Genomic DNA, 24,518 nt, shown 5'->3' with positions numbered 1-24,518 from the left:
GGNAGGNAGNCNTCCCGCCAGCTCTCTCTCTCTCACCCTGTACTCTGTTGCCCAGCCGTTTTGCGCTCTTGTTGTTCGCCTTCACCGATGGGTCTTTGATGTTTTATGTGTATGTGTATGTGTGCATATGCGTGCTCCAGACAGACACGCAAAAAGAAAACACAGCAAGACAAGAACGAACTGCGCACTCTGACGGTGTGTCGGCGTGCCGTCTCGCTGTGGTACGGATACGCGTGTGCGCCATTCTTAACAGGCAATCAAACAAACAAAACAGCGCCACGCCGCTCCGTCGCCTTTCTCCTGATCCGTTGCTCTCCCATCCGCCTCCTTTTTTCCCACGCACCTCTCGCTGAGAGAGGATGAGGCCAGCGTGGAAGGGGGGCGCAGGGGGTGGTGGGCGGGACCGGAGGCGCGATTGACGTGGGCAGCCAGAGAAAAAAGAACTGGAGACAAGGCAGCCGCCTTCCTACGCGGCACCGCGTGCCTCCGCCCAGCCCCCCCCTCCCTCCCCCTCGTTCTCTATGCTGCTTGCATGCGCCTCCGCGCGGCTGCTGCCCTGTGCCCGGGGAATACGCCAGAGTGAGAGTGACGTGCGCTTCTGTGGCCCTGCTCCACTTCGCACCCTCAGGGGGGGGAGTGGGGGAGGTGAAAGGCAAAGGCGGATCTAAGCCCACTGGTATCCAGAAAGGTGTCGCGGCGTAGGTCTACATCCGGTATCTGTTCTCGCATTTCTCTCTTATGCTCGCCCTGTCTGTCGTCTCTTTAGCATGTGGCGGAGGAACACACTCGAGGAAAGGAGGAGGCGAAACAACGTCTGCTCGACAAGGCGCTCACCTCTGGCGCTCCTGTAATGTCTATCTGTGCATGCGTGTACGCGTGCCACCATATTCTTTCGATTCGCCTTTGCGCGCTCAGCCGGTTGCCGGTGTGGCGCGTGTGCGCACAAGCGTCTTTAGCGCACCGCCACCCCTTCGCCCCCTTCCCAGGACCCCACCACCGGTCATTCAGCTGCCGTCGTGGTTTGCGACTGCGCCCCACTCTTCCACTCTCCTCGCACCCCATCCCCGCGCACCACTGCGACAGCTTGACGCAGTGGCGCGCCTCTTCCCTCTTTTCACCATCTTGGTGGCCGGCTCTAGCTTCGTCGCTGTTTCGAGAGCGGTGGGCGGTGCTGGAAAGACGGATCAAAAATGTCGCTGCACTTCAACTGGAGTCGGCTAGAGGAGACGTGCGCAGAGGCGCTGCGCCAACTCATCAACAAGCGTCTCGCCGAGGTGGTGGAGTGCATCAACAGCCGAAATGCCGCGCAGACAAGCAACGGCGCTGCCGGATCAGCCTCAGCGGCCGCGAAGACGCGTGCAACCACTCCCACCACGGTCCCCGGTGGCGCAGGGCTTGCTGCCTCTTCCTCGGCCGGCGCTTACGGCGGTGGCGGCGGCAGCGCTGCTGGGGCGGGCAAGTCGGAATACTCACTCAACGCCAGCAGCAACGGCTCCCCGCAGGAGATGGTGGCTGGCTTCACCGCCATCCCGGCGAGCGCGGCAGCCGGCGCCGCCACGAGTCGCTGGGAGTCCATGTCTGACCCGTCGGCCAGCTCCACGCTCGCGAGCGTGGCGACACTGCACCCTTCTGGCACGCAGGCACCCCACAGCAGTGCTGGTCTGTCAGCAGTTGGAGCGGCGGCGCCAGCATCGGCAGCAGAGATGCCTCCACCTGGGAGTGCGGGCGGTTCAGTTGGCGGTAGCGGTGGCAGCGGCGTTGGCCCGGGCGTCTCTATATCAGGATCAGCCATCAGCACCGCCTCTCCGTTGCACAACAGCGGCTATCACGGTGCAGGTGCAACCGTGCTTGCAGCAGACATGCATAATGGCAATAATGGTGGCGGGCCATCAGAGAGTGCCTCCTTCGCGGGTGAGCCGTCCGCTGCACCCGCCGCGGCCGTCTATCGTACCCCTGTGGGCTCGTCGTGGCCGTGCTTCGGCTCAGCGAGCTCCACCGCAGCGGCGTCGTCCCCCTCCCCGGACGCAGCGGAAAGCGCGAGCAAGGTGCCGCCGATTGTGTACTTGGAGGTGGGCCGAGTGGGATGGGGGACGACTCCGCCGTTTGTCGAGATCGTCGCCTTCGAAAACGCGATTGACGGGCCGCCTGGCCGCACGCGCCAGCACCTTCACCGACAGCAGCAGGGCAGGGGACTCTTTGGTGGTGGCAGGGAGGGGCAGGGGACCACCGGGCCCGAGACGCGCGGAACTTTCCCGTACACCGTGAGCCATTACATGTCAACGGAAACTCTTATGACCACCTCCACCGCCGCCGTGGAGCCTGGCGTGGGTTTCGCCGCCGCGGCGGACAACATCAGCGAGTGCTCGCACGGGTTTCCTTCCCGCGCGCACACCGGGGCCAAGACTCCGCACCCGGTGACGGGGTCAAATCGACTCTTCGACGGGGCAAGCACCGGCGGTGGCGGCGGTGCTGGGAGTGCTGATATGTCTCTCCACCAGCAGCCGTCTTCCTCCTCTCCCTCACAGTTTCCGTCGCAGCCGGAGCCGGTGGACTCGCTGACCTCGGTTCTGGGTCCTGGCGGCCTCTACGTGCGCTTCCACATAACCTACGGCGGTGCGATGCACCTGTCGCTGAACATTGCGGTGCAGCATGAGATTCGACTCGGCGCTGTTGCACTGCGTGTCAGCCTGCCCATGATGTTCTGTATCGCTAACCTCGACCTCGACTGCTACATCTGCGTGAACATGAAGCACAACATGTGCGAGGTGTGGCTCGAGCCGGGCCCGCTCTCGCCGTCCGTGGTGAATCGACTGAGCATCACCGCCATCGTCGGCGGAGACGACGATGATGGCGGCTCCTCGACTGACTTCTATTCTCATTTTGGCAGCAGCAGCATCTCCGACGGCGACGGCGTTGAGGAGGGAAGCGGTGTGTACGTGAATGAGCACGAGGTGTCGCAATTTGTGTTGCATGAGCTGCGCTCCATCTTGCGCGAGACGCTCGTCGCACCACATTCTGTTCGCATACCGGTGTCCTTCGGCGGCAGCTAACCTCTAAAGGAAGGGGGGAGGGAGCGAGGGAACCGAAGCACGCGAGCGCGGCTATTCTGCAACGCATCGCCGCGGCATGCACGTGCATACAAAGGCCAAATACGACGTGGAGAGGCAGTGGCAGGACTGCCAATGACGGCATGCGAGCCGCTGCGCCAGGAGTGCGTATATGTGTGCGCCACCTCCCACGGCGACTGCCCTCATGGGAGGCGGATCACCGCCGTAGCAAACGGCAGTGCCGCTACGAGTGTGCGGAGGAGAGGGCGCGGGATCGTGGGTGTGTGCAGAGACGCATTCAGCCTCCACCCTGCAACGCCGCACCCCTTTTCTGAACATCGGCTCCCCTCTCGTCACCGTGTACGTAGCACTCTTTCTCACACGTTGCACGCGCACGACTGTCCCGACGCAGCCACAAGCTGATGGCTGCACCCTCTCCTCTCCTGTGGTTAGGGACGAGCTCTCCTCCTCGCTGCCGAATTCTCTTTCTTCTGTCTTTCGCCGTGTGCGAACTGTGTGCACCCCCGCCCGTCGTGATGTGATGGGCACCATCCTTGCAGAGACTTTGTCGCGCTCTCCGTTTCCGCGGTATCATCTCTCCTGTCGACAAGGAAAGGCGGAGCACTCTTCTCGCAGCGTGGGCCGCTTGCGTGTGTGTGTGCCCCTGTCTGACTTGTGGGTGTTGCTTCGGGACGTGTGGGGCGTCTTCTCTTATGGTGCGTTTACATTGCTGTCGCGACTATCACCATCGCCACCACCCCTCACTGCCGTAATAGATACACATCGGGGGGGGGAGAGAGAGAAACAATACGCCGCTGCTCCTCACTCATATTGCCTGGCGTGTTTCTGTGACTGCGTGTTACACAGAAGGAAAGGGAATGCCGGTCGACCCTCCCCCTACTCCTTTCCGTCTTCGCTTCTTCCCTCCCATCGTAACGGATTGTACATGTGCATATATGTGTGCAGCTGACCTTGACGCCTTCTTCGTCACCCACCCGCACCCCCCTTTGCCCTCGCTTTCTTTCCGCGCCCTGCACGGCTCTGCACGGCTGCGGCAGGTGCGCAAGGACTCACGTTTCCTTTGCGTTGTCTGCTTGCCCTACCGGCCCCCTCATTTCCCAGCCACTGCTGCTGCTGCTGCCACACTTGCAGCAGCAGCACCTGTGAAAGCGCTGGCTGCAGCAGAACAGATGCGCACGGCGATAAACATACACGCGCAGACCGACCCACTCTCCACACAGCCTGTAGGAGCTTGCAGGCTTCACCAGCACACGCACACGTGCAACAATACGCGATACGCAGAGGACGATCTTTTCTCGAAGCAGCTTGGCGTCCATGAGCAGAGCGATGCTGCCGCCGTCCAACGTGTATTCCTCCGTCAGCTTTCGCACGCCGGTGAGCGCCGCCGCCGTCAGCACCACTGATCCACCAGGATCGGCGGCGGCAGACTCCGCCTTTTCAATGGTTCTGCCGCCGCCGCCGGCGCGACGCGGGAGACGAATGCCGAAGGATCTCGAGGGTATCGCGTCCCGCTACCTGCAGCGACTCGGGAACACCTTCATCTGTGGCGCAGGCAGAGGGAAGGGAGGCCGCCTGGACGAGTTGGCCGATGACGTCGCCGCAGCCGAGGGAGAATGTGCCGGCGGTTGCAAGGCGCCATCCATGCGCCCTCAACACAGCGCCCGCAGAGGCCTCTGTGCCATATCGCTGGCCTCCTCCCTCGCTGCCGGCGTTGTGGGCACCCGGCAGGACGGCGAGGCGGCGTCTACGACTGCTGCCAATCGCCGGAGGCATCGGCGCGTTACCTCTCTTGAGGTGCCCAACAACGGCGACTCTGCCTTTCCTCGTAGCTCCCCTTTAATCCCTCCAAACACGGCACTGCCAAAGACTGACTCGGCGCATGCTAGAAGCGGCGACGATCCTTCGGTGATGCCACGCTTGCACGTCTCGCAGGCGCCAGGTAGCGCTCAGCGACGTCGACACGGGGGCCCGGATGCTTTGGCCGCATCGCGGACATCTGAAAACGCTCCGGGTGGGCTAACGGGTCACCTGCGCAGACGCGGTAGAGGGTGCACCAATGAGCATTTGCCACCCAGCGTCCCTCGCTTGTCGCGTCCCAAGAGCAGTTCAGGCAGCAGTACCTGCGGCAGCTCCCTCGCAAGCCTCGACACGAGCGAGCGAGGCACGAAGGTCACCGCATCCCCGTCAGCGCGCTGTCGTGGAGGAAACCCAGCGGCGGGCGAGGTGGCCGCTCCAGAGGCAGGCTATGCAGTGGCGAAGGCAGACTCATTGGTGGCCGAGGCGGCCGAGTTGATGGCGAGCGCCGTGCCCCCACGCCGAAAGCTTCGTGACGAAAACGAACGCGCCGCGCAGGTTCTTGCGCAGGAGCACTCGAAGATTCTCTTGCTTGTGGGGCGCCGCGCCAACGCGGTAGCGGACATTGAAGACTTGGTGGAGGTGGCCGACGCCGTGAGGGAGAAGACGCGGCAGGAGCGGCTGAACCTGCTGCCGATGCCAGGGCCCCACGCTACAAGCGATGTGGCGACAGCGCCTTCAGCGGGCGGAGCAAGCCCGCGTCACCAAGACAGAGGAGGTGGACATGCCGCAGATAGAGTGACCTCGGCGTCTTTGCTTGACCTGACCGCGGTGCGGTTTCAGCTGCACAAGCTGAGCAACGACCTCTTGTGCAACGGCAGCACCAACCTTGACGCCACGCAGCTGCGCCAGCTCGTGTATCAGTTGGACGACCATGTGGACTCGGTGGAGGAGGTTCTCGAGGTGGAGGTGGGCGGTGTAGCATCGACAGACGCAGAGACACAGCCGCTCCGCGGGACAGCAGGAGCCGCTGTCGACGCAGAGCCGCTGCCACGCCGATCGCTGCGGCAGCGGCTGCAGGGCGCGAAGAAGGAGCAGAAGGACCTGCTCGAAGCCTCGTCTAACTTGCTACACATGGTATGGCTCATGGAGAGCGTCGATACGGAGCTTCTGACGGATATGCAGCATCCCCAGCCAACGGAGACGCGCGAGAACCGGGCAACGGGCGCGGGGACGGTGGCCGGGGAACAGGCGCGCGGTGGGATTCCGTTGACGGCGAATGAGGATACGGCCGCTGCATTGATGCGCTACACACGTTGCCAGCCCATCCCCGGCGGCGCTTTAAACCGTTCACTGTCCACCTCCGCGACCATCACGACGGCACGAGAGTGTGGTAAGGCGGAACCGGGTCCTCACGAACGCCATCGCGCTTCCCTCGAGACAACGGTCAGCGAGCCCAGCATGGTGCCGTTCTCCCTCACCGATCTCACCGGTGGCAACAAAACAGGCTGTATAAGCACGGCAACCCCGACGCCGGCTGCCGGCGGCCAGCAGCAGTGGCGGAAGGGCCCGAAGGACACCGGTGCTGTTCCATCCACGTCTACCGCTCCCTCACATCGGCTGAACTTGCTTCGCTTCATGTCGGAGGTGCTTGCTCAGTACGAGTTGGAGCATGTGGATGCAGCGAAGCTGCGTAAGAACCGACCGCTCTCGGCGCCGTCGATGCGGCTCCACCACCAAGTAGCGTCGCCATCCACAGAGCGAGACTGCCAACAGGAGATCAACGGAGCCGAGGAGGTGGAGGCAGGCCTCAATGATGCATGCTCGCAGCCGATGGAGGTGACCGCGGGGGATGACCGGGCTCGGCGCAGTGCGGATGGTAGCCTGTCATGGGCACGGCGGCCTCCCTCGAGCACGCCAGGCGCCATCGCCGCCACCGATGGTGGCGTGCAGCCTTTAGAGGCAGACAGCCTGTGTGAGAAACACTGGCGCTCCTCTGAAGCAATACATCACCGACAGAACCGGCGTGGCAGTAGTACGAGTCATGATCAGAAGGTGCTGCTTGGTGCGCAGCTGCGCAACCTGCGCACTGGGTTGTTGCACGACCTGCATGAACTGTGCACGACTCACAACTACGTGCGGCTCATCGAAACCCGCCGACGGGAGCTGAACGAAGGTGCCGGCAAAGGCGACGCCGAGTACGCGGTCGAGATGGAGCAGAAGCTGGCTGGGCATCGTCTGCAACTTGAAGCGGCAAAACGCGCGCGCGAAGAAGCCGCGAGGCGTGAAATGGAGGCGGCAGCGCTGGCGCAGGTGTGGGGACAGGAGGGCAACAGGCCTCGCACAGGGAGCGACAAGAGGTCTGTCACTTCTGGCGGCTCGCAGCGGACGGTTTCCACCGAGGAGGGCCACGGCAAGCCGCCCAGCAATGCCGCAGCCCCGCGGTCGGCGTCGCCAAGAAGCGGTGCGCTTCAGCCTGACAAGAAGCCTTCAGCGACGACGCTTCTGTCTGGCGCGGCTGTGCAAAGTCGCCCGACTGCGGAGGAGGCGGTGGCCGCCGCGCCAGTGGAGACGGAGCTGCTGCGAGAGTACCTCGCGGACAAAGGCCTTGTCTTCACCGTTGTCGGAGTGAAGAGGAGCCCTCAAAAATTCGCGGGGGACGGGGCTGCTGCGACGGAGGCGCACGCCGGCGCTGCAGCGACGCACCCCAAGAAGAAGAGTGGCTGCCGCGTAACTCTCGGTGAGGCTAAAGGACCTAATCGCTATCTCTACTACGAGCTTCGCGTGGAGAAGCCGCTATCCGCTCCGCCGTTAGAAAGCCCGGGTTTCGACGGTGCCACCAGCGACGCCACTCCTGCACCTGCCTCGGCCAGTTCTATGGCCGCGGTGGTGCAGGTGAACACACCTCGATTGATGAACCTGAGGATGACGGTGGAGGCTGGGGCGGCAGTGGAGGAAGTGGCGAAAGGGCCGCTCGTGACAATGAGAGTCACCTCTGGCGCCCCAGCTCGGCGGCTGCTCACCCTTACACCTGCGAAGCCCTGCAAAGCCGTCTCCTACGCACAGGCCTTCATGTTTGGCGCAATAGACGCTGCCCGCGGCAGAGAGCAACGGCGACGGTCCTCGCACGACATGTGGGAGGCGAACTCGACGGCTTCTGCGACCTTCGCGCTTCCCACCGGCGACCAAAGTCGCCGCAGCGGGTCGCGCAGCTCGTCTCTGGACAGCCGCAAAGTTCGACCTGCCAAGCGGGCACCACTCACGACCTGTTCCGCGGCGTCTGGCGGCGGCGGGGCCTCGAGGCGGTCGAAGGAGAGTGTTGCTGGCAAGGACAGCAAGGAGCCGACGGGGGTGAAGGGGCCCGACGACGCATCGAAGCGCCCTGGAGGACAGAGCCTTGAGAGGGCTCACACGCCAAGCGCATCAGGACCGGTCACAGCGGCGGACATTGAGACAGCGAAGAGGACGCCGAGGCAAGGCACGCTAGCATCCCCGACGTCTCTTGCGGGAGTGGGAGCCGCCGATGCAACTGCCACCGCGCTCACCGAAGCCTCGCCGATGAATATCAATGGCGTTTCCAACACGGCTTTGTCCGGCGCGGCGGCGGTGATGCTGCAGCCGTCGTACGCCTCTCTCAAAGCGAGTCAGCCGTCACTGTCGACCCCGAGGCATCTGCCTCACAGTCCGCCTCTCTCCTTCGTGCCACGCCCTGCCGACGAATGGGGAGTGCCGCATGCACACACGGAGATGGAGGCGGTGGAGAAGAACGCGGTGATATTGACAGTGTTGCAGACCAGCGATGAGGGCGACGCTGTCGGTGCGGCGCAGCCGCTGACGTTGGCGACGGAGGAAGAGGTGGCGGCTGCAAGAGCGTCGTCTGCAAAGTCGAAGAGCGAGTGTGGCGGGACCGGCGCGTCTGCCTCAGAGCAGGCGCGGGCGTCTGTGAACGACAGCGACATTCTCAGCTTGATGGAGGGGTGGCGATTGTGTGGCGCCACCGCGTTCGCCAGAAAGGGTGCTGAGGGGCAGAGGATGACGGAGAGCCCGTCCGCGGCCGATGCCGGAGCTTCTTCTGTGGTGGACGCAATCGCGACGGCGATCCTGCGCCAGGCGATGATGGACGGTGCTGACGGCGAAGGCGATGCTGCCGAAGGCAGCGTGGACGCGAGGGGAGGCTCTGTGAGGTCTGGCGGCTTCAGAGCCGGCGTGGGCGGGGAAGGATTGACCGACCCCGCGCGGCTGGCGGCTGAGAAGGAAATGGCCGCATCGCACGTGCTTCACTCGCCAGCGCCCGTAGAGGAAGAGCATCGCGGTGGCGCTTCTCGCACCGGCAGCCATGCTCCACCGCTCTTCCCCGCCACTTTGATCGACGCCCCCCAACTGTCGTCATCCCCCCAAAAGAGGCAGGAGCAGCATGGTGGAGGCGAGCAAACCGCCACCGGGCGAGTCTCAGGTGGGCGGTTCGTGCCGGAGGCCTCGACATCCAGGGCGCACCTTGTCTCCGAGTCTGCAAGGTCGCCATCGGCGAAACCGAGGACGATGCCGCCGCCGTTGCTCATCACCTCGCAGTCACGTCCCCTTCACTCCCTAGAGGTGGGGAGCCACGGCGGTGAATGCATTCGCTTCGACTTCCCTGACGACGGTGCCGCCGGCGCGCCGACCACGCCACCGCTGCCACTACTGTCGCCCGCGAACCCACAGCCGCCGCACAAAACACCTCGTAAGGCAAAGCCTGCTCACAGCTCTGCCACGAAGTCGCCCGCCGCACCGGCTGGCGCCGCCCGCACATCACCAGCGCCGCCGCAGGGTATCGATCCGGTAAGCGACAGGGCGGAGCAGGAGGCGTTCGTGCCGCCACCGGTCGTGGTAGTGGAGCGGACGCCGGGCAGCGCAAAGCCGTACATGCTGCTCCCACGTGAAGCCGCGGCAAGCTTGCTAGGCCCGTCGCTTCGCGACATGGCGCGTGGGCGACCCGTCAGCAGCGGTACTGGAAGGCGCGCCGGTCTCGATTCCGACACACGAGGGGGCGCCGCTGCCTTCCACAAGACGACGGACGCTGCTCCTGTTGCTTCGCTGTCGCCCCTGGCAGCGGCGCATTCCGTGTTGCCCACAACCGGGGCTGCGGCAGCGGCAGCCGCTGATACGGAGACTTTATCGCACGTGCAGAAGTTCCTGCAAACCATTAGTGGCGAATTCCCGCGTCACGGCGCGACTGGAGTCGGCGGCGTCGACCCGGCGGCAAACAAGCGCTCGCTGCAGGCGACAAAGGGTGCAGCCACGCTTGCGCTGCGTACGGAGCTGGACCAGCTGCAGGAAGATGCTCGTGAGCTCTTCATGATGGACCCTGTGCGGTACGACACCGTGATCTCGGAGCTGATGGAGCAGGCTGCTCGCGCACTGCTGCAGGGGTCTGTCCACGCTGCAGCACCATCACCGGCTGAGAAAGAAAGGGGTGGACCCGTGGCAGGTGCAGCGCCGGCCTTCTCCCACAGCAGCCCTTTGCCAGGGTTGCGCGGTGGAGAGTCTCAAGCAGGAGGCGGTGCTGACGGTTTGACCAATACAGCCGATCCCGCGACAGCCGCATCCTTCACGCATGAGAGACCTTTCTGCACATCAGGTTCGGTTCCGCCAATGCTTGAGCAGTTTAAAGCATCAGAGGCGGATGAGGATGAGCGGGGCCGTGGTTCAGGCCTGGGCCTGCGTGCACCGCAGATGAACCTCAGCAGCACCATCACGACAAAACGAGGCAGCCATATTAACAGCGCAGGCGGTGGCGTGTCGGTGTTGTCGCCGCGGCCGTTGCATGACGCGTTTGCATCGACACGGAGCCGTCTCTCTCAAGCAGCGGTGGCATCACCAGAAGACGGTGATGGCGATGTTGAGAAGCAGCGTCCTTCTATGGCGTCGTTCCCGCCACAGCCAAAGGCGCAGCGGCGCCCAACGCACACACTTGTCATGAGGGACGGCGCCATTGACGAGGCAGCGAGGCATCACCGCGCATCTTGCGCAGACGCGGCCGCCGAGGTGGAGCGAATTCTCTACGAGCAGATGAAGGCCCAACTGCTGCTGCGAGCCATCATTGCCAAGATGAAAGAGCTTTGGCACACGAAACAGCAGCACGCCGAGGCTAAAAACCGTGAGCGCCTCGCCAAACACAGACAGCGCTTGATTAAGCGCGGCTTGGCTGCCGCTTGGCCGCTGGAGCACCAGCGCGTGCTCCATCTCCAGAAGCTGATCCACCTGCTCGATCGCCGGGTCGGTCGCGCGCATGGCTGGCTGCCGCACTATTCCGACTCCAACGTGCTCATGGACGCTCCCTCTCTGGTACCGTTGCCTCGCAGCACAGGCGGTGCAATGCTTCCGACTGCGTCAACCGGCACTCATGCGCCCCTTGCATCGTGGTATCGGCAACGGGGCCAGAACACGCTCGGCGCCGCGCAGGATGCCGATGGCGTCTCGGAGGCGCACGTGTGTCCGCGGTACCTCCACTACCTTCCGCAGCGCCGCCTTTTCCGCTACATGCGCCTGGCAAAGGGGCGGCGCGTGCTTCCTCTCCGGCTCGTGCGCGCTGACATTCACAGGAGCCACAACCAGCATCTCCTCCTCGGCTATGACAGGATCGCCCTGGAGGACGAAGGAGAGGACCAGGGCAGCTCATACGAGGGCAGAACGTCGGATGGCTGGCCGAAGCGAAAGCTGCCGCGGCGCCGTCGCGGACAGCCACACGATCACGCTGCTCCCTTCCAGGAAAGCCGGTACGAGGACATGAAAACACGCGGAGAACGTGAGCGCTACCTACGGCGCCTGCAGCGCACAGCGGCGTTCCAGAGCGTTTCTAAGATGTACTCACCGCGAACGCGGCAGGAGGCCGATTTTCCCTCCCCTTTCCACTGACGATGTACTATCTAGCCTTCCATCGGCAGCAGACGCGCCAGTGCGTCTTGGTTGTTTCTTCGCTTGCGCGCACTTCTCAGCGCTTGCTGCGCCACGGGTGATGCTTGACGGTGTGGCGCAGGAGTGCGTTTACACGTGCCTCTATGTATTGATTGGCTGTCCGTCGGTGCGCTTGCCTGCCTCTGGGGGTGCCTGCGGGGAGAATGTGCCTTCGGCATGTGACATTGCTTCTTGTTTTCTTGCTTTTCTGATGGAACGCGCGTGTGCCAGCGGGGACGTAAGTGCTCGACGACGAAGGTGTGTCTGCGATATCACACGCCAGATGCCCTTCCCTTACTTGTCTCTTTGTATCGCTGCCTCTTTGAGATTTCCTTGCACTTTTTTTGTTTTGTGTCTCTCCCCCTTCCCTCCCCCCATATGACCGGCGAGCCAACTCTCACGCACGCATCAGCGAAAAGCCCATAAAGAAATGGGCAGCAGCACTGCTTAATGCCACACACACACACACACACACACACTTATATGTACACTACATTGGAATCAGCTACCACAACGAAAAGAACACACACACACACACACACACACACACACGCATTCGAGGAAGCGACAAAGGCAGAGGCGCTCGAGCAAGGGCGCCGTTGCTGGGCAGCGGTGCACAACCGCCATTGATCTCCTCAGGAGGTTTCACACGCCCCCCTTCGCCTCCTCGTCTCTCTCTTCCCATCACCTAAAAACCGCATGCTCAACGGAGTGCATGCGGACGACGGTGTTATTTTGCTTCTTTCGCCATACGCGTTCACTAGACTACCCGCTCTTCCTTCTATTACGATAATTCGTGCTTTCTTCTTTGCGTTTCTTCGGCCTCATCGGCTCGATCAGCGCAGCTCATTCTTCCACCTGATGAGCTCCTCTGCTGGCGCGTCATGCGCCTCTCGATCGTTTTCGGCCCTCCCACTCTCCTCCCTCCGCGCGTGCACAGCCGTACACACACGCACGTTGACCATGTGAAAATCAAACGAGGAGGGGAGCGCAGCGAGAGACCGACCGGCCGGCGCAGAGGTCACAGCTGTGTTTTGTTGGATGCTATTTTGCCCCGGCGTCTCCTCCTCCTCTCTGTCCTCTGCGCGTGTTCTTGTCTTTGCGATTGCCGTGTGCTATTCTTATTTTCTCTGAGCGTTTGCCGCCAGAACGGAAGACGGAGGGCTCACCGAAAGGCGACAGGAGCTCATACATGCACGCACACACACCTACACACACACACACACACACTCCGCACCATTCTGACGTGCATGCAACACCAAGCACTCATCTTTTACCCGCTTTCTTCTTCTGCACATACCCTCTCTCGCGGAATCAAGTCGTCGTAAGGGTTTGCTTCAACCACGCCGCACTCCCTCTTGGAGTGGCAGCCAGGCCTGCCGATTCCTGGGTAGCTTTACCCGATGAGGACTTACAGGCAACAGAAGTCTCGTGGATCGCTCTGCCAGCGCCAGGGGGGGGGGGTATCGAGGGCGCGAATAAAGAGCTGCAAAGTCGGCATGCGCTTCCACGGAAAGAGGCAACTCGCCCCGTGAGGCGGAGTTGGGAACATGCGTTGGAATGCATCATCCTTCCAACCGTTCGACATCCTTCTCTTTCTTGTATTATTGTGCGTTGCCCATGAGGCGTGCTTCAGCGTTTCCTACGAGGCTGCTGCACGCACTTCTTCCGCTCCTCGCTCCCACCCAGCGAATACTAGAAAGCGTCTTGGGTCTTTCCCGCTTTCTTTCTCCATCTGTGTTGGTCTCTTCTTCCCTTCCCGTCCCCTTATATTCCCCTCGTAATACCCGACCACACAAAATGTCGCAGCCGGTGAGATCCGCTCCACTGTCTGTCCCGACGCCAGCCCCCACGAAGGTCGCCATGCTGCCTTCGCAGCCGCGCCCGCGTCTTACTGGTCTGCCACCCGGTACGGCGTTTGTGAAGACCGCGCTGGCAGTGCCTCCGGCAACCATGCCGCGCCAGCATTCCACCACCGCAGAGATGTCGCTGCTGCACTCGCTGTCCGCATCCAAGGCAGCCGCGAGCCCAAAGCCGCCTCCGCCGCTTCCATCGGTGCCAGCGAACAGCTGGTATGCTCAGCCGTTCGTCGAGCGGCCTGGTACACCAATGTCCACTTTCCATCGGAACCACCGCGGCAAGATCATCTTCTCGCCTCGTCCCGTACCGGTCGAGGAGGCGGAACTGCTAGCGCTACCTGGACAGGAGCCGCGGACCTTGACCATCTGCGAGGTGGGCAAAGACCTTCTCTACGGAATGGCCTACCTCTATGCCGTGCCGCTTGCCATTGAGCATCAGTGGCGCGGCCGCGTCGCGTACCTTCAGCAAGTGCGGCGGCATCAGGCTCCGATACCGGACATCGTGCTCCGAAGTGTTCAGGGACGCACGGCGCTACAGCGACAGCATCAGGCGCAGGAGGGTCTCAAAGCATCAGTACCGCTGTCTTCGTCTTCGCCGACGTCGCCAGCTCCAGCTGCCTCGGCACTGGCGCCGGTGGAGTACAGCAACATCATGCGCTTCGAGCGTGGCGAGGCTGCTGTGTATGACCGTCCTGCCGACGACTTTCTGATTGGCATAAAGGTTTTCGTGAGCGAGGAGCTTGTGGAGGATCACTACCCCGACGTGCACGCGCTCCCTCAGTGCACGGCGACCATCACCGCCAAAGAGGCCGCACAGCTCTGGAGCTGCGTTCCCTTTGTCTTGATCGGCTACCTCAACCAGGCGCTCCTGGACCCCATCTCTCTCTTCCACACCCTCTCCTTGAGCTTTGTGGAGCACCTCCTGCGGGTGAAGCTGCCTGGCCGTGGCCCCGCTGGCCCCGCAGAGGAGCGCGCCAAGGCAACGTCGACGCGGCCTTCATCCTCTGCGGCCGCCCCCTCGCAGCCCACCAAAGCTGCGCTACTGGAGCTGCCTTTGCGGGTGGAAGTGGTGTACGGTTGCCGCGCGGAGGCGTTCTACTGCACGGACTTCATCTCGCGCGGCCGCTGCGTTTTGCGCATGACAGAGGCCTCCAAACCGTCGTTGAAGAGTTATGAGGAGAAGTTGCGTGCACTCGTCAAGGCACGCCATAGGGCGCCCCAGTTAATCCCCCGTCCCGCGCGCGGTCTTCCACCACCGCGCGCGTGTGCCGGATGCGGCTATCCCTTGCAGTTCCGCTGCAGTTTCTGCGGCGCCGAGGTATGCGGGAGCTCGGTATGCGCCTTGAGCGCTGTCATCGGCTACCCGCGCGCCTGCACGCGACACGTGCTACAACGCTGAGCCGCAGGGGACGAAACTAGAATCCTGGGTCCAGTGTGTGTGCCCAGAAGTATGGCCAGTGTACAATTCGTGAGGCCCGCAACAGTTCCCGGTAGCGTGCACGGCAGCGCGACCTTCGATAAGCGTCGTGCTATCCATGAGCAAAGCTGCCCGGGTGACGGGTGAGGGAGTTGGGTGAACGTGGCGCTGCTCGTCTCTGAGGCTACGCGCTTGGGGGAGGGAAAAGAAAGGGGAAGGGCGATGGAATGGAAAGATGCAAGTATCTTCTTTATGCGGCGGCACCGCGGGACCTCACTTCTGATGATAGTCTACGCGCTTGCACGTATGTATGTGTGTGTGTGTGTCGATGACGCAACTCTGTCGTGCTGCCTCTGGCGTCCTTTCTTTGTCTGCTCGAATGCCTGAGTCTCATGCGACTATGCGAAGCGGTTCCTCTGCCTCGCGGTTGCCGGCCAACCCTCCTCTATTCGGACCAGCCCAATACTTTTTTTTTCTTGTGGTGTGTGGTTTTCTCCCTAATGGCACAGGGATAGGAGGCGGTGGTGGGGAGTGGAGGGGGTAGTGCTGCCGCTCGCGCCTCTCAGCGCGTGGCATATCAGGGCCCAGTAATGCCGCTCTCTCTGGGTGGGTGGGGGTTGAGCAGCTTCTCCATATCCTTGCCAATGCCAAACCCATTTCAGGTGTTGACAGGGTCAAGTGCCTGCGGCTTAGGGAGCCCAGGGCGATGTATCCGTACTCATGCCAGCCGCTATGTGCATGGAGCTGCATCGGAGAAACCTGCGACAGTGAGCGCGTTGCTATCATTTCTACGACGAGGCAGAGTGTCAGCGCGACTCGATCGTATCTCACCCTCGGCCCTCGCTGCCTACTGGTGTGGGGAGCGTGCGTGTCACCCCCCGAGGGGAGGGGATGCACCAGGTGGCGACCGGCATGGCGGGAAGCGGCTATGAGGCGACCTGCGAAGCGTGGGTGGGCGGGTGAGTTGTACTTGGGACAGGGGGCGCGCTCCGATGACTGAGTCTGCGCAACGCTGCACCACGTGTCTAGCGCTGCTTTGCATCACGCGGGTGGGGACTGTGCCAGGACCTGGTGGTTGTGATGGTAAAGTGGAGTGGTGTGGCGTTCGAACGGATGCGCTATGGCAGGAAGGAGACGCGCCGAGGGGAAGACACGGGAGAAAAGGGTCTTTGCCTTTTGTGTGCTCCTGAAGCGCCTGCGCACGCCCTTCCCCCTTCATACAGCGCGAAGTAGCAAATACAGGAGACAAAACCAAGTAACGCAACACTGCATGATGCAAGCGTCAACCAGAGCCGAAACAAAAAAGAAAAACAAACAAGCAACAGCAAAAATAAAACAAAGAAGTCGCGACAGCCTTCTCTACTCTCCCCCTTCCCTCACTCGTGGTGGGCATGGCTGAGGGAAGTGGACAGGGAGAAAAGAGAAGACAGGCCGTTGCTACAATGCGCTGGACTGCCGCCCGTCTCACCCTCCGCCGTGCACCGCTGCTAATCGCCATATATTTTGCCGTGTGGCCGTCGTTGCTTGGCGGACTGGTGCACGTGTGCGAAGCACCTCTGCCGCTATGTCACTCCTTCCAACCGTTGAGGAGATGCCTCTTCTCACCTTTTGGGCATGGCGTGTGCGTACTTGGTGTTTGGATGAAGGCCTTCCCCCCTCCTTGACTGGCTTGACCATGCCTCAGCACGTGCGCCCTCCCCTTTGCCAACTTCCCTTCTTTCTCTTCTGCTTCTCCTTTTCAGCTGCCTCTGAACGAACAAGGAGGGGGAGGGGCGCGCACACGCACACGCAGAGTGCAGGTCGCCCACGCCCCTCAAGCGCAGAGCACAGAACCGGCAACATCGGCAAAGCAGCACCTCATTTCCCCGCCTCTCTATCTACATTATATATATATATATATACACCTATATCTACATGTATAGACACGTTCAGGCTTGCTCCCCCCTCTTCGCCTCCAGTAGCGGCGCCGCGTCTCTCATCTCCTTCCTTGTCTTTCTAGCGACTGCGAGTGCTTGACAGCATTCTTCGCCTCCTCCCCTCTCCCCCTTGCCGTGCACGGCGCTTAGCATCTTTCTTTATCTCTTGTGCTTGCGTGATTGCTCGTACTGAGCAACACGATATTCTTCTCTGTCTTTGAGTGCCGATACGCCGTGTTGCTTCTCTTTTCGAGTTCGCGCCTACCTACGCTTGTCTGTCTGTGTGCACGAGTGCTGGCGTATTTCATTTTTTTTTTCTCCGGGAGGGAGGGAAGTGGGGTAAGCAACTTGCGAGCTGAGAAGCGAAGCAAAGCAGCGGCGGGAGGGCCTTTATCTCGACACTTCGTGCGCCCAAACGCCGCACCTCTTGTGCCGCTGCTGTTGGCGCCACCTTGTGTCTCTCACAGACCCGCTCTGTCTTCATCCTCTCCTCCGTTGTTCAGCGCGTGCATGTGTGTCTGAGTCCGTCTCTAGCTCGCTCCGCTTCGGTTTGTTTCTTCTTTCTGAGGTCGCTCGCCACCCCGCGACTCGCCGTCGATCCCCCCTCTCCCTCCCCCACTTCCCTCTCTCTCCCCTGCACAGCTGTGGCTTATGCTGAGCGTGGTGCTCACGCTGACTGACTGCACACGCGCAGAACCTGAGCGGAGACAGACACGGGCATTATGCACCGCGTGCGCAGCCGCAGAACTACGAAGCACAATTTAAAACAACACAACACACATGCACACAGAGACACGGGAACCGACACGTATTTTATTTCCTTTCCCTGTTTACCTCGGCGCGCTGCTTTTGCCTCGCTGCAGCAATTTTCGGATTCTTCTCTGGGGTCGTCGTCCACGCAGACTCCTTGTCTGTCTGTCCCTCTCTCTATGTGCGTGTACGCACCAAGATCGACGCGCAGCCCACACATTGAAGCACAAGTGCAGAGTTTCAAAACGGGTCAGGTGAGACGCTGCAATGGCTCCTGCCACAGCCAGTGCAATTCTCGCCAGGGCCGGTCATGAGCCCCCGGTGAGCGCGAGGGAGGTGTGGAAGACGACCGCGATGAAGTACGTCTACCGCTTCGTGCCCGTCTCGCGGTGGCACCGCCTCCTGACCCCAAAGATCATCCTCAGTGACGGCATCGCCGGCTTCATCGTTGGCGTCATGATTGTGCCGACATGCCTCTCGTGGTCCAGTCTGGCCGGTCTGCCGTTCTCGTGCGGTCTCATCGCGGCCCTCGTCGCCTCCTTTTCGTACGGCACGTTTGGCCAGTGCGCGTCGCTGTCGATCGGGCCGGTGGCGGAGATCACGACGCTGCTCATTTCTATCCCGGGCATCCCGCTCGCGGAGCGCAAGGACACATTCCAGAGCCTCGGTGTGCAGGTGGGGATTGTGAGCATGGTGCTTAGCTTTGTGGACTGCGGCACTGTCATAAAGACGATCTTCGCGAAGGCCGTCGGCGACGGCTACACGTGCGCCGCGGCGCTGCTGGCCATCTCGGCCCAGCTGAAGGTGATGTTCAATGTCGTGCCAGAGGACAAGGGCTACGGAAATTTCATCAACACCCTCATCACGCTCGGGACTCGGATGTCCGCGAAGAGCCTCTACTGCTTTGTGATCTTTATGGTGTACTGCACATACCTGATCCAGATCAAGAAAGCCGGACTGCCCCTCTGGATCCCACACCAGCTCATCGTCGTCGTCGTTTCCACACTTGTGACGTGGGGCTTCCGGCTGGACCAGCTCCTGGACCTGGCGATCGTGCGCGACATTCCAGCCGTCCTGAGCTGGCCGCGCTTTCCACCAATGAACAATCTCATCGGGCTGGGGCCGTACACGCTGACCATCACCGTGATCATCTTCGTGCAGATGTACGTGGTGGCGCAGCGGGTGATGCCAAATATTGACCCCAACACAGAGCTCTTCGCTGGCGGCATCACCAACCTGCTTGTGAACCTCATGTCTGGCATGCCGGTGTCGAACTCGTTTAGCTGTTCCTCTGTGCTGATTGAGCAGAAAGTGCACACGCCGCTGACTGCCTACGCGACCGGCGCGGTTGTGCTAATCACAGTTCTGTTCCTCACCAGGCTTGGTGTCTTCTACTACCTCCCGAAGCAGGCGCTGGCCGCGATCGTCGTCTCGAGTGTGTGGCGCCTCGTGAACTTCTCGGGGCCGGTGCAGCTGTGGCGCTACAGCCGTAAGGACGCCGGCGTGTGGGTGCTGACGTTTCTGCTGACCCTGATCGGCGGCATTACAATCGGTGTGCTGAGTGGAATTGCGTTCTCTCTCATCTTGGTGGTGCTTCGCATTGCCCGGCCGCGCGCGGTGAGCGTTGGATTTAACATGCAGACGTTCCGCTACGGAGACATCCGCAAGGACCCGGAGCTGCTCGTGTACCCGAACATCCTGATGTGGCGCTTCGACGCCCCTCTGTATTTCATCAACATCGGCTACTTCCAGGAGCGTCTCATCGCTGCCATCGCCGCGGAAGTGCGCCCCATCGACGTTGTTATAGTCACCTGTGGAAAAGTGGTCGACATCGACGCGTCGGCGCTGGCGTCACTGCCTTTCATCCTCGACTACACCTCGAAGTCTGACCCGACTCGACCACGGCGCATCATCCTGACGGATATCCACGGACGGCTGGAGAAGGTTCTCCTCGCCTCGGCAGCACTGCCGATCTACGTGCCGGAGGAGTACGACCGCATCTCGATCGAGCAGATCACGGCCTCTGGTAAGTTTCCTGTCGTCTTCAAGAAGCTGGAGGAGGCGATCGCATTTGGGCAACGGTGCATATCGGAGCGCTATGGCAATGTGGACACCGCACCGTACCCCAACGTGTCCTTCTTGACAGACGTCGTGATGGAGGCGGCACGGCTGCCGACAGGGGACGGCTGCGTGCCGTCCTTCCTATCGCTGTTGGAGGCGGAGAGCGCCACCCCAGCCGCGGCGGGCGGCACCACAGCAGCAGCGGCAGCGCCGTTGAGCTCGAACTCACCACACATTGTGGTGACAGCGCCCGGCGAGGCATCGCGTGGGCCCAGCCGAGCGGAGGATGCGCAAGGCAAGACAGCGCGCGCCGAGGCCTCCATTTCCTCACCGCGGCTGCCACGCAACAGCGCCACGACCTCCGCGGATTTACCGAGGCCGAGCGTGGACGATGACGACGACGACGACGTCGACGATGGAGACCCACCACAGCAGCAGCAGGACAGCCTTGTGCGTCACCTTGCCACGCTAAAGAAGCTCTCCACATACTCGCCCGATCGCGAGCTTGTCGGCGTGCTGGGTGTCATTCGCCATGGCGAGGTGACGCCGAAACAGAAGAAGAAGCTGCTCTTCAGCGACCCGACTCTGCTGCGGCTAGCCTTCCAAGGGCGCGACGTGCGCCGGACGAAGCGCAGCGTCGATGAGCTGACGGAGTTCTTTGCTGTGGTGGAGCGGCTGCTCTTGGAGACGCCAGCCTCAAATATGAGCTCTGCGGGGTCCGCGGACATGCTGGATGCTTCGTTCCTTGGCACTACCAGCCCCTTGACAGGCCGAATCTCCGCATCCACGGCAGAGAGCTGGGCGCGCGTCTTGTCCATTGTCCGAAGCCGCCCGGATGGGCTCAAGATCCAGGTCAAGGCGCGTGTGACGTCCACCTCGGGTACCGTTTCGTTTGCCGAGAGCGAGCGGATCTCCCCTCAGAGGCACGTACACTACGGCGGTAGTGCATGGTGGAAAGTCGGCGGCAGCGCACCGAGTCGCCATAGCAGCGGAAGCGGTAGCGCTGACGAGGAGTGGGGCGAGCCGGCGGTGGGCCTTCTCGTGGTGAAGTGGGGCGGTGTACTGACCAAGTCCGGGATCTTGCAGGCGCATGTGATGGGCGAGAAGTTGTTTGCACGCTTCTACGCAGCAGGAGACCTGCCACTGCGTCGCCTAGTTCAGTTCACGCGTCACCCGCTAGTGACGGCGTCCGACGAGAACCGGGTGGTGAACACGGCGCTTGTCGTGGCCAATGCCCTCACGCAGACCTCTGGCGCCACTCTGCACCGCTGCGACATTGTGCTCAATGATGGCCTCACCAAGACGCTGGGGCCAGTTGCGAAGCGTCTTCTCCAGGAGGAGTACCGGTACTTCGAGTCGCTGCTCCACATCGAGTCCGCCGCAGCGGCACGGCATTTCTTTCACATCCCAGGCTTCCGCCAGCTACTGTCCATCCCGCCGCGAGATAGCCTTCGTGGCTGGGTGGGCAGCGAGCATGACGACGGCCATGCTGACAGTGACGGGAGCGACAACGGGGCGGCGCACATGTTCAGCCAGACGGTCAGCAAGAACTCTGAGAACGACAAGGCACCGAAGATGAGCGGTCGTCCTCCGCCGTCTTCGTGCCGCCGCAGCAAACGGACTGCATGTGAAGGAAATCCGCGCAGCACTCAGTTTAACGGCGCACAGGATGTCACGCACGGCAGCCGTGCCTTTTTGATGCCGGAGCAGCAGCAGCAGCAGCAAAACTACAACTGCCATCGGCAGGACGAGTTCTACACCCCGTATCAGGTTCTGCAGGAGCTGGAAGAGCTCATGACGATCTTGTCCACGCTGGAGTTTCCGGTACACCTCGCCAAGGTGCCACTGAGCAACCACGAGACGCTGCAGGAGCTGCAGCGTCGCTACGAGGCGATGCTGAAAAACTTCGAGGGTGCTAAGCGCCGGATTCGAAGCAGCTATAAGCACTCCGTGCATATGATGAGCTCTGGTGCATCCCAGACACCCGCCTCGCCGGGGGCGAGGAACTTGAGGCCGGCGGGGCCAGCAGGACTCGATGAGGACCCGGAGCAGCAGATGCTTCTGGAGGCGATGGAGGAGACCGGTGGCTCGTCCGACGAGGACGGGTTCGATGCACAGCTGGTGGGGGACACTGAACTGGATCCCGACTTGCCGCCGCGGCGCGACCCCTCAGCGGCTGGTGGGTCGCTGGCAACAGCGAGGCCGTCGCATCTCACGATGCCCACCTCGAGCAGTGGACGCCCAGTTGAACCCGGGCAAGGCCGGGGCAATCACAGCCGCTGCCCTGTGCCCGCGCAGCAGCGAACAACGAGCGGCAGCGGCAACGGCGGCCAGACGCAGCCGAGGCTGCTTCATGCGGGTTCTGGGCCCTTCCACACTCCTTCTGGGCACGACCGTGGCCGCGGGAGTAATGGCCGCGGCCCACCAGGCGCTGCCACGCGCTTCGATGTGAGCGACGTGTCGAAGCTGCGAGACTATGGCTCCTACGACGTGGCGTACAATCTTCCTCTTGTGCTACAGCTGCACGCGTCTGTGCAGGAGCCGGCAGCGGCGTTTCAGCTGCGCCGCTTCGCTCGTGCCCTGCAGCGCTTCTCTGAGATCACCGAGTACCTGTCGCGCATCGGCGAGAATGTGCTGGTTGGGATCAACAGCAGCAAGCGCTTTATTATCGGCTCGCTGGTCAGTGATGGGCTGCTGCGGCGGCTGCACAACGACTTCCAGGACTTGGCCATGGCTGATGAGGAGCGCGGCGCGCAAGAGCTGCTGCTCAAGGCGCAGGCGCAGTACATGGCGGAGAACGGCGGCGTCGAGCACGATGTGCGCTACATGATTGGCCTGTGTTCGCGTCTCCCGTGCTGGCCAAAGAAGAAGAGGAGTAGGGCGGACGAACATGGCGGGTCTGCCTGGAGAAACGACATCTGGGCGCGAGAGACGCCGCAGGAGCGCGAGTTTAGGCTTCGCGTTCCCTTCATCTCTCTCCCTAGGCAAGAGGCGTGGACGCGTGCCGCGGCAGCCGACTTCGAGAGGTGCACACGTCTGTACTTCACCTCTTATCTCCGCGTCGAAGGCGTGCTGCAGTGCCTCTTCGAGAGCGCCACAGTCGAGGGCTTCAGCCGACCCAGCAAAGAGGAGATGGAGGCGACCCACCAGCTCTACATGCGCCACCTCATCTTCAAGATTTTCCGTCGCCGCAACGTGAGCTATACCGACGCGGAGGTGGCGGCAGCTATGCGTCGTCTGCACTTACTCTTCCGCTCAGATGTGGACTACGACAAGCAGCAGCGCGAGCTGCGCCTCGGACTCGCCGCCATCTACCACGCAATGTACTACGTCTCGATGGAGGTTTATCTCTCTCTCGGGGACGCCGATGAGGCGCAGGCGACCATCGTAGAGGACTTCCCGCTCTTCCACCTGGGCCGCGCTGGTGGCGGTGATGAGGACGGTGACAGCCCAAGTGCAGCCGGCACAGCAGCCAACACAGCAGCCGGCGGCGGAAACAGCGAGGACGGAGAAGAGCTGGTGGAGACAATGGCGCCGACTGGCGCGCCGTCGGCGGCTGGCGGCGGCACGGGGCTAACGGTGACAGACCCTTCGAGCCCACTTATACTCTCCTTCGCGCCGAGCGGTCGCACCAGCTGTGTTAGCAGCGATCCGGCGTCGTACTTCACCGCTGCGGGCGGCAGAAACGCAGCTGCTTTTTCGACTGCATCTGGCGGAAAGTCCGCGGAGACGCTCGCCGGCTTCGCTCGCAGCCCCTTGTACGTGCAGCATCTTGTCCCCGTGTCCAACGAACCGGACACGACGGTGACATCCGCCGCGGATGGCAGCGGCTCGGCGGCATTGGTGACATCGCCGCTCTCGCCCTCTGACGCACCTGGGCAGGCCGCCGCCGGCAGCGGGGTAGAGTCGGACTCTGGTGAAGACGGAACACGAAACCACATGCACAGACGCGTCACCAACGCGTCGACGCTTGCTCTAGCACCGCCGCCGCAGCGCGAGCCGAAGACGCGATCTCGATCCATGACGGCGGTGCCGACAAACACAAAGGACCCGGTCAAGGAGGCAACAGTTCTCATGACGCCAGAGGCCGGGCGTCGGACGGCAATGGTGCAAGAGATGAAGCACCGCGTCTCGAACGTGACACCGATGCGGCGCATTCACGAGGGGTTGAGCCTGAACGACTTTGTGCTCCTCGTGAAGGAGGTGGAGAGCGCCGTACGCTCACAGACAGCCTCGTCCTCCTCGGCACATTAGACGTGCATGCATATGCGTGTTGTGGCTGGTTGTTCGCTGACGTGCAAAGGCGAGAGCGAAGGCGCAGGTCAGGAGGGAGGGCGACTAAGGTCTGTGCCGTGTTCGGGTCATGTCGTTGTGGCGCATGCGCGTCTTCTGCGGGAAAGCTTCTCGCGTTTGTGCTCGATGAGTGCTTGCGTAGGGCGACCGCATCGTCTCCAGTGCGTGGGCGCGTGTGAATGTGTGAGGGGGGAAGTCGCAGCCTCCGCAGAGAAACGAACGCTGAGCTCTAGCCGACACGCCGCGGTGACATCCAAGATGGACGGAGCAGGGTGGACAGCGGCATTCCCGATATCAGTTTGGTACACGACAACGGCACTCGTGGGCTCAAAACCACCTCATACACTCTCGAGCGGCTCTGAGGTGGCTTCCATCGAGTAGACGAACACACAGCTCAGAGCTCAAGGGCGATGATGATTCTCGTCAT

General features: G+C 62.1%; 4 protein-coding genes across 4 annotated transcripts; all 4 read left to right on the top strand.

Moving 5' to 3' along the window:
* Positions 1–1,703: 1,703 nt before the first annotated feature.
* Positions 1,704–3,050, top strand: LINJ_28_1840 (conserved hypothetical protein; the record flags this gene model as incomplete). Its single annotated transcript, XM_001470174.1, has 1 exon — positions 1,704–3,050. The coding sequence occupies one exon, from the start codon at positions 1,704–1,706 to the stop codon at positions 3,048–3,050; it is 1,347 nt and encodes a 448-aa protein (XP_001470211.1).
* Positions 3,051–4,382: 1,332 nt separating this feature from the next.
* On the top strand, positions 4,383–11,756 carry LINJ_28_1830 (conserved hypothetical protein; the record flags this gene model as incomplete). Its single annotated transcript, XM_001470173.1, has 1 exon — positions 4,383–11,756. One exon carries the CDS (start codon positions 4,383–4,385, stop codon positions 11,754–11,756), a length of 7,374 nt encoding a protein of 2,457 aa, XP_001470210.1.
* A 1,902-nt stretch (positions 11,757–13,658) lies between these two features.
* On the top strand, positions 13,659–15,053 carry LINJ_28_1820 (conserved hypothetical protein; the record flags this gene model as incomplete). The annotated part of the gene is made up of 1 exon (XM_003392627.1): positions 13,659–15,053. One exon carries the CDS (start codon positions 13,659–13,661, stop codon positions 15,051–15,053), a length of 1,395 nt encoding a protein of 464 aa, XP_003392675.1.
* Positions 15,054–18,004: 2,951 nt separating this feature from the next.
* On the top strand, positions 18,005–24,052 carry LINJ_28_1810 (sulfate transporter-like protein; the record flags this gene model as incomplete). The annotated part of the gene is made up of 1 exon (XM_001470172.1): positions 18,005–24,052. One exon carries the CDS (start codon positions 18,005–18,007, stop codon positions 24,050–24,052), a length of 6,048 nt encoding a protein of 2,015 aa, XP_001470209.1.
* Between the last annotated feature and the right edge of the window lie 466 nt (positions 24,053–24,518).

Source organism: Leishmania infantum, chromosome 28, assembly GCF_000002875.2.
Source record: "Leishmania infantum JPCM5 genome chromosome 28".
Classification (NCBI taxonomy): domain Eukaryota; phylum Euglenozoa; class Kinetoplastea; order Trypanosomatida; family Trypanosomatidae; genus Leishmania; species Leishmania infantum.
Note: the sequence above shows the minus strand (reverse complement) of the source record. Positions and strands in the feature narration are given on the sequence as shown.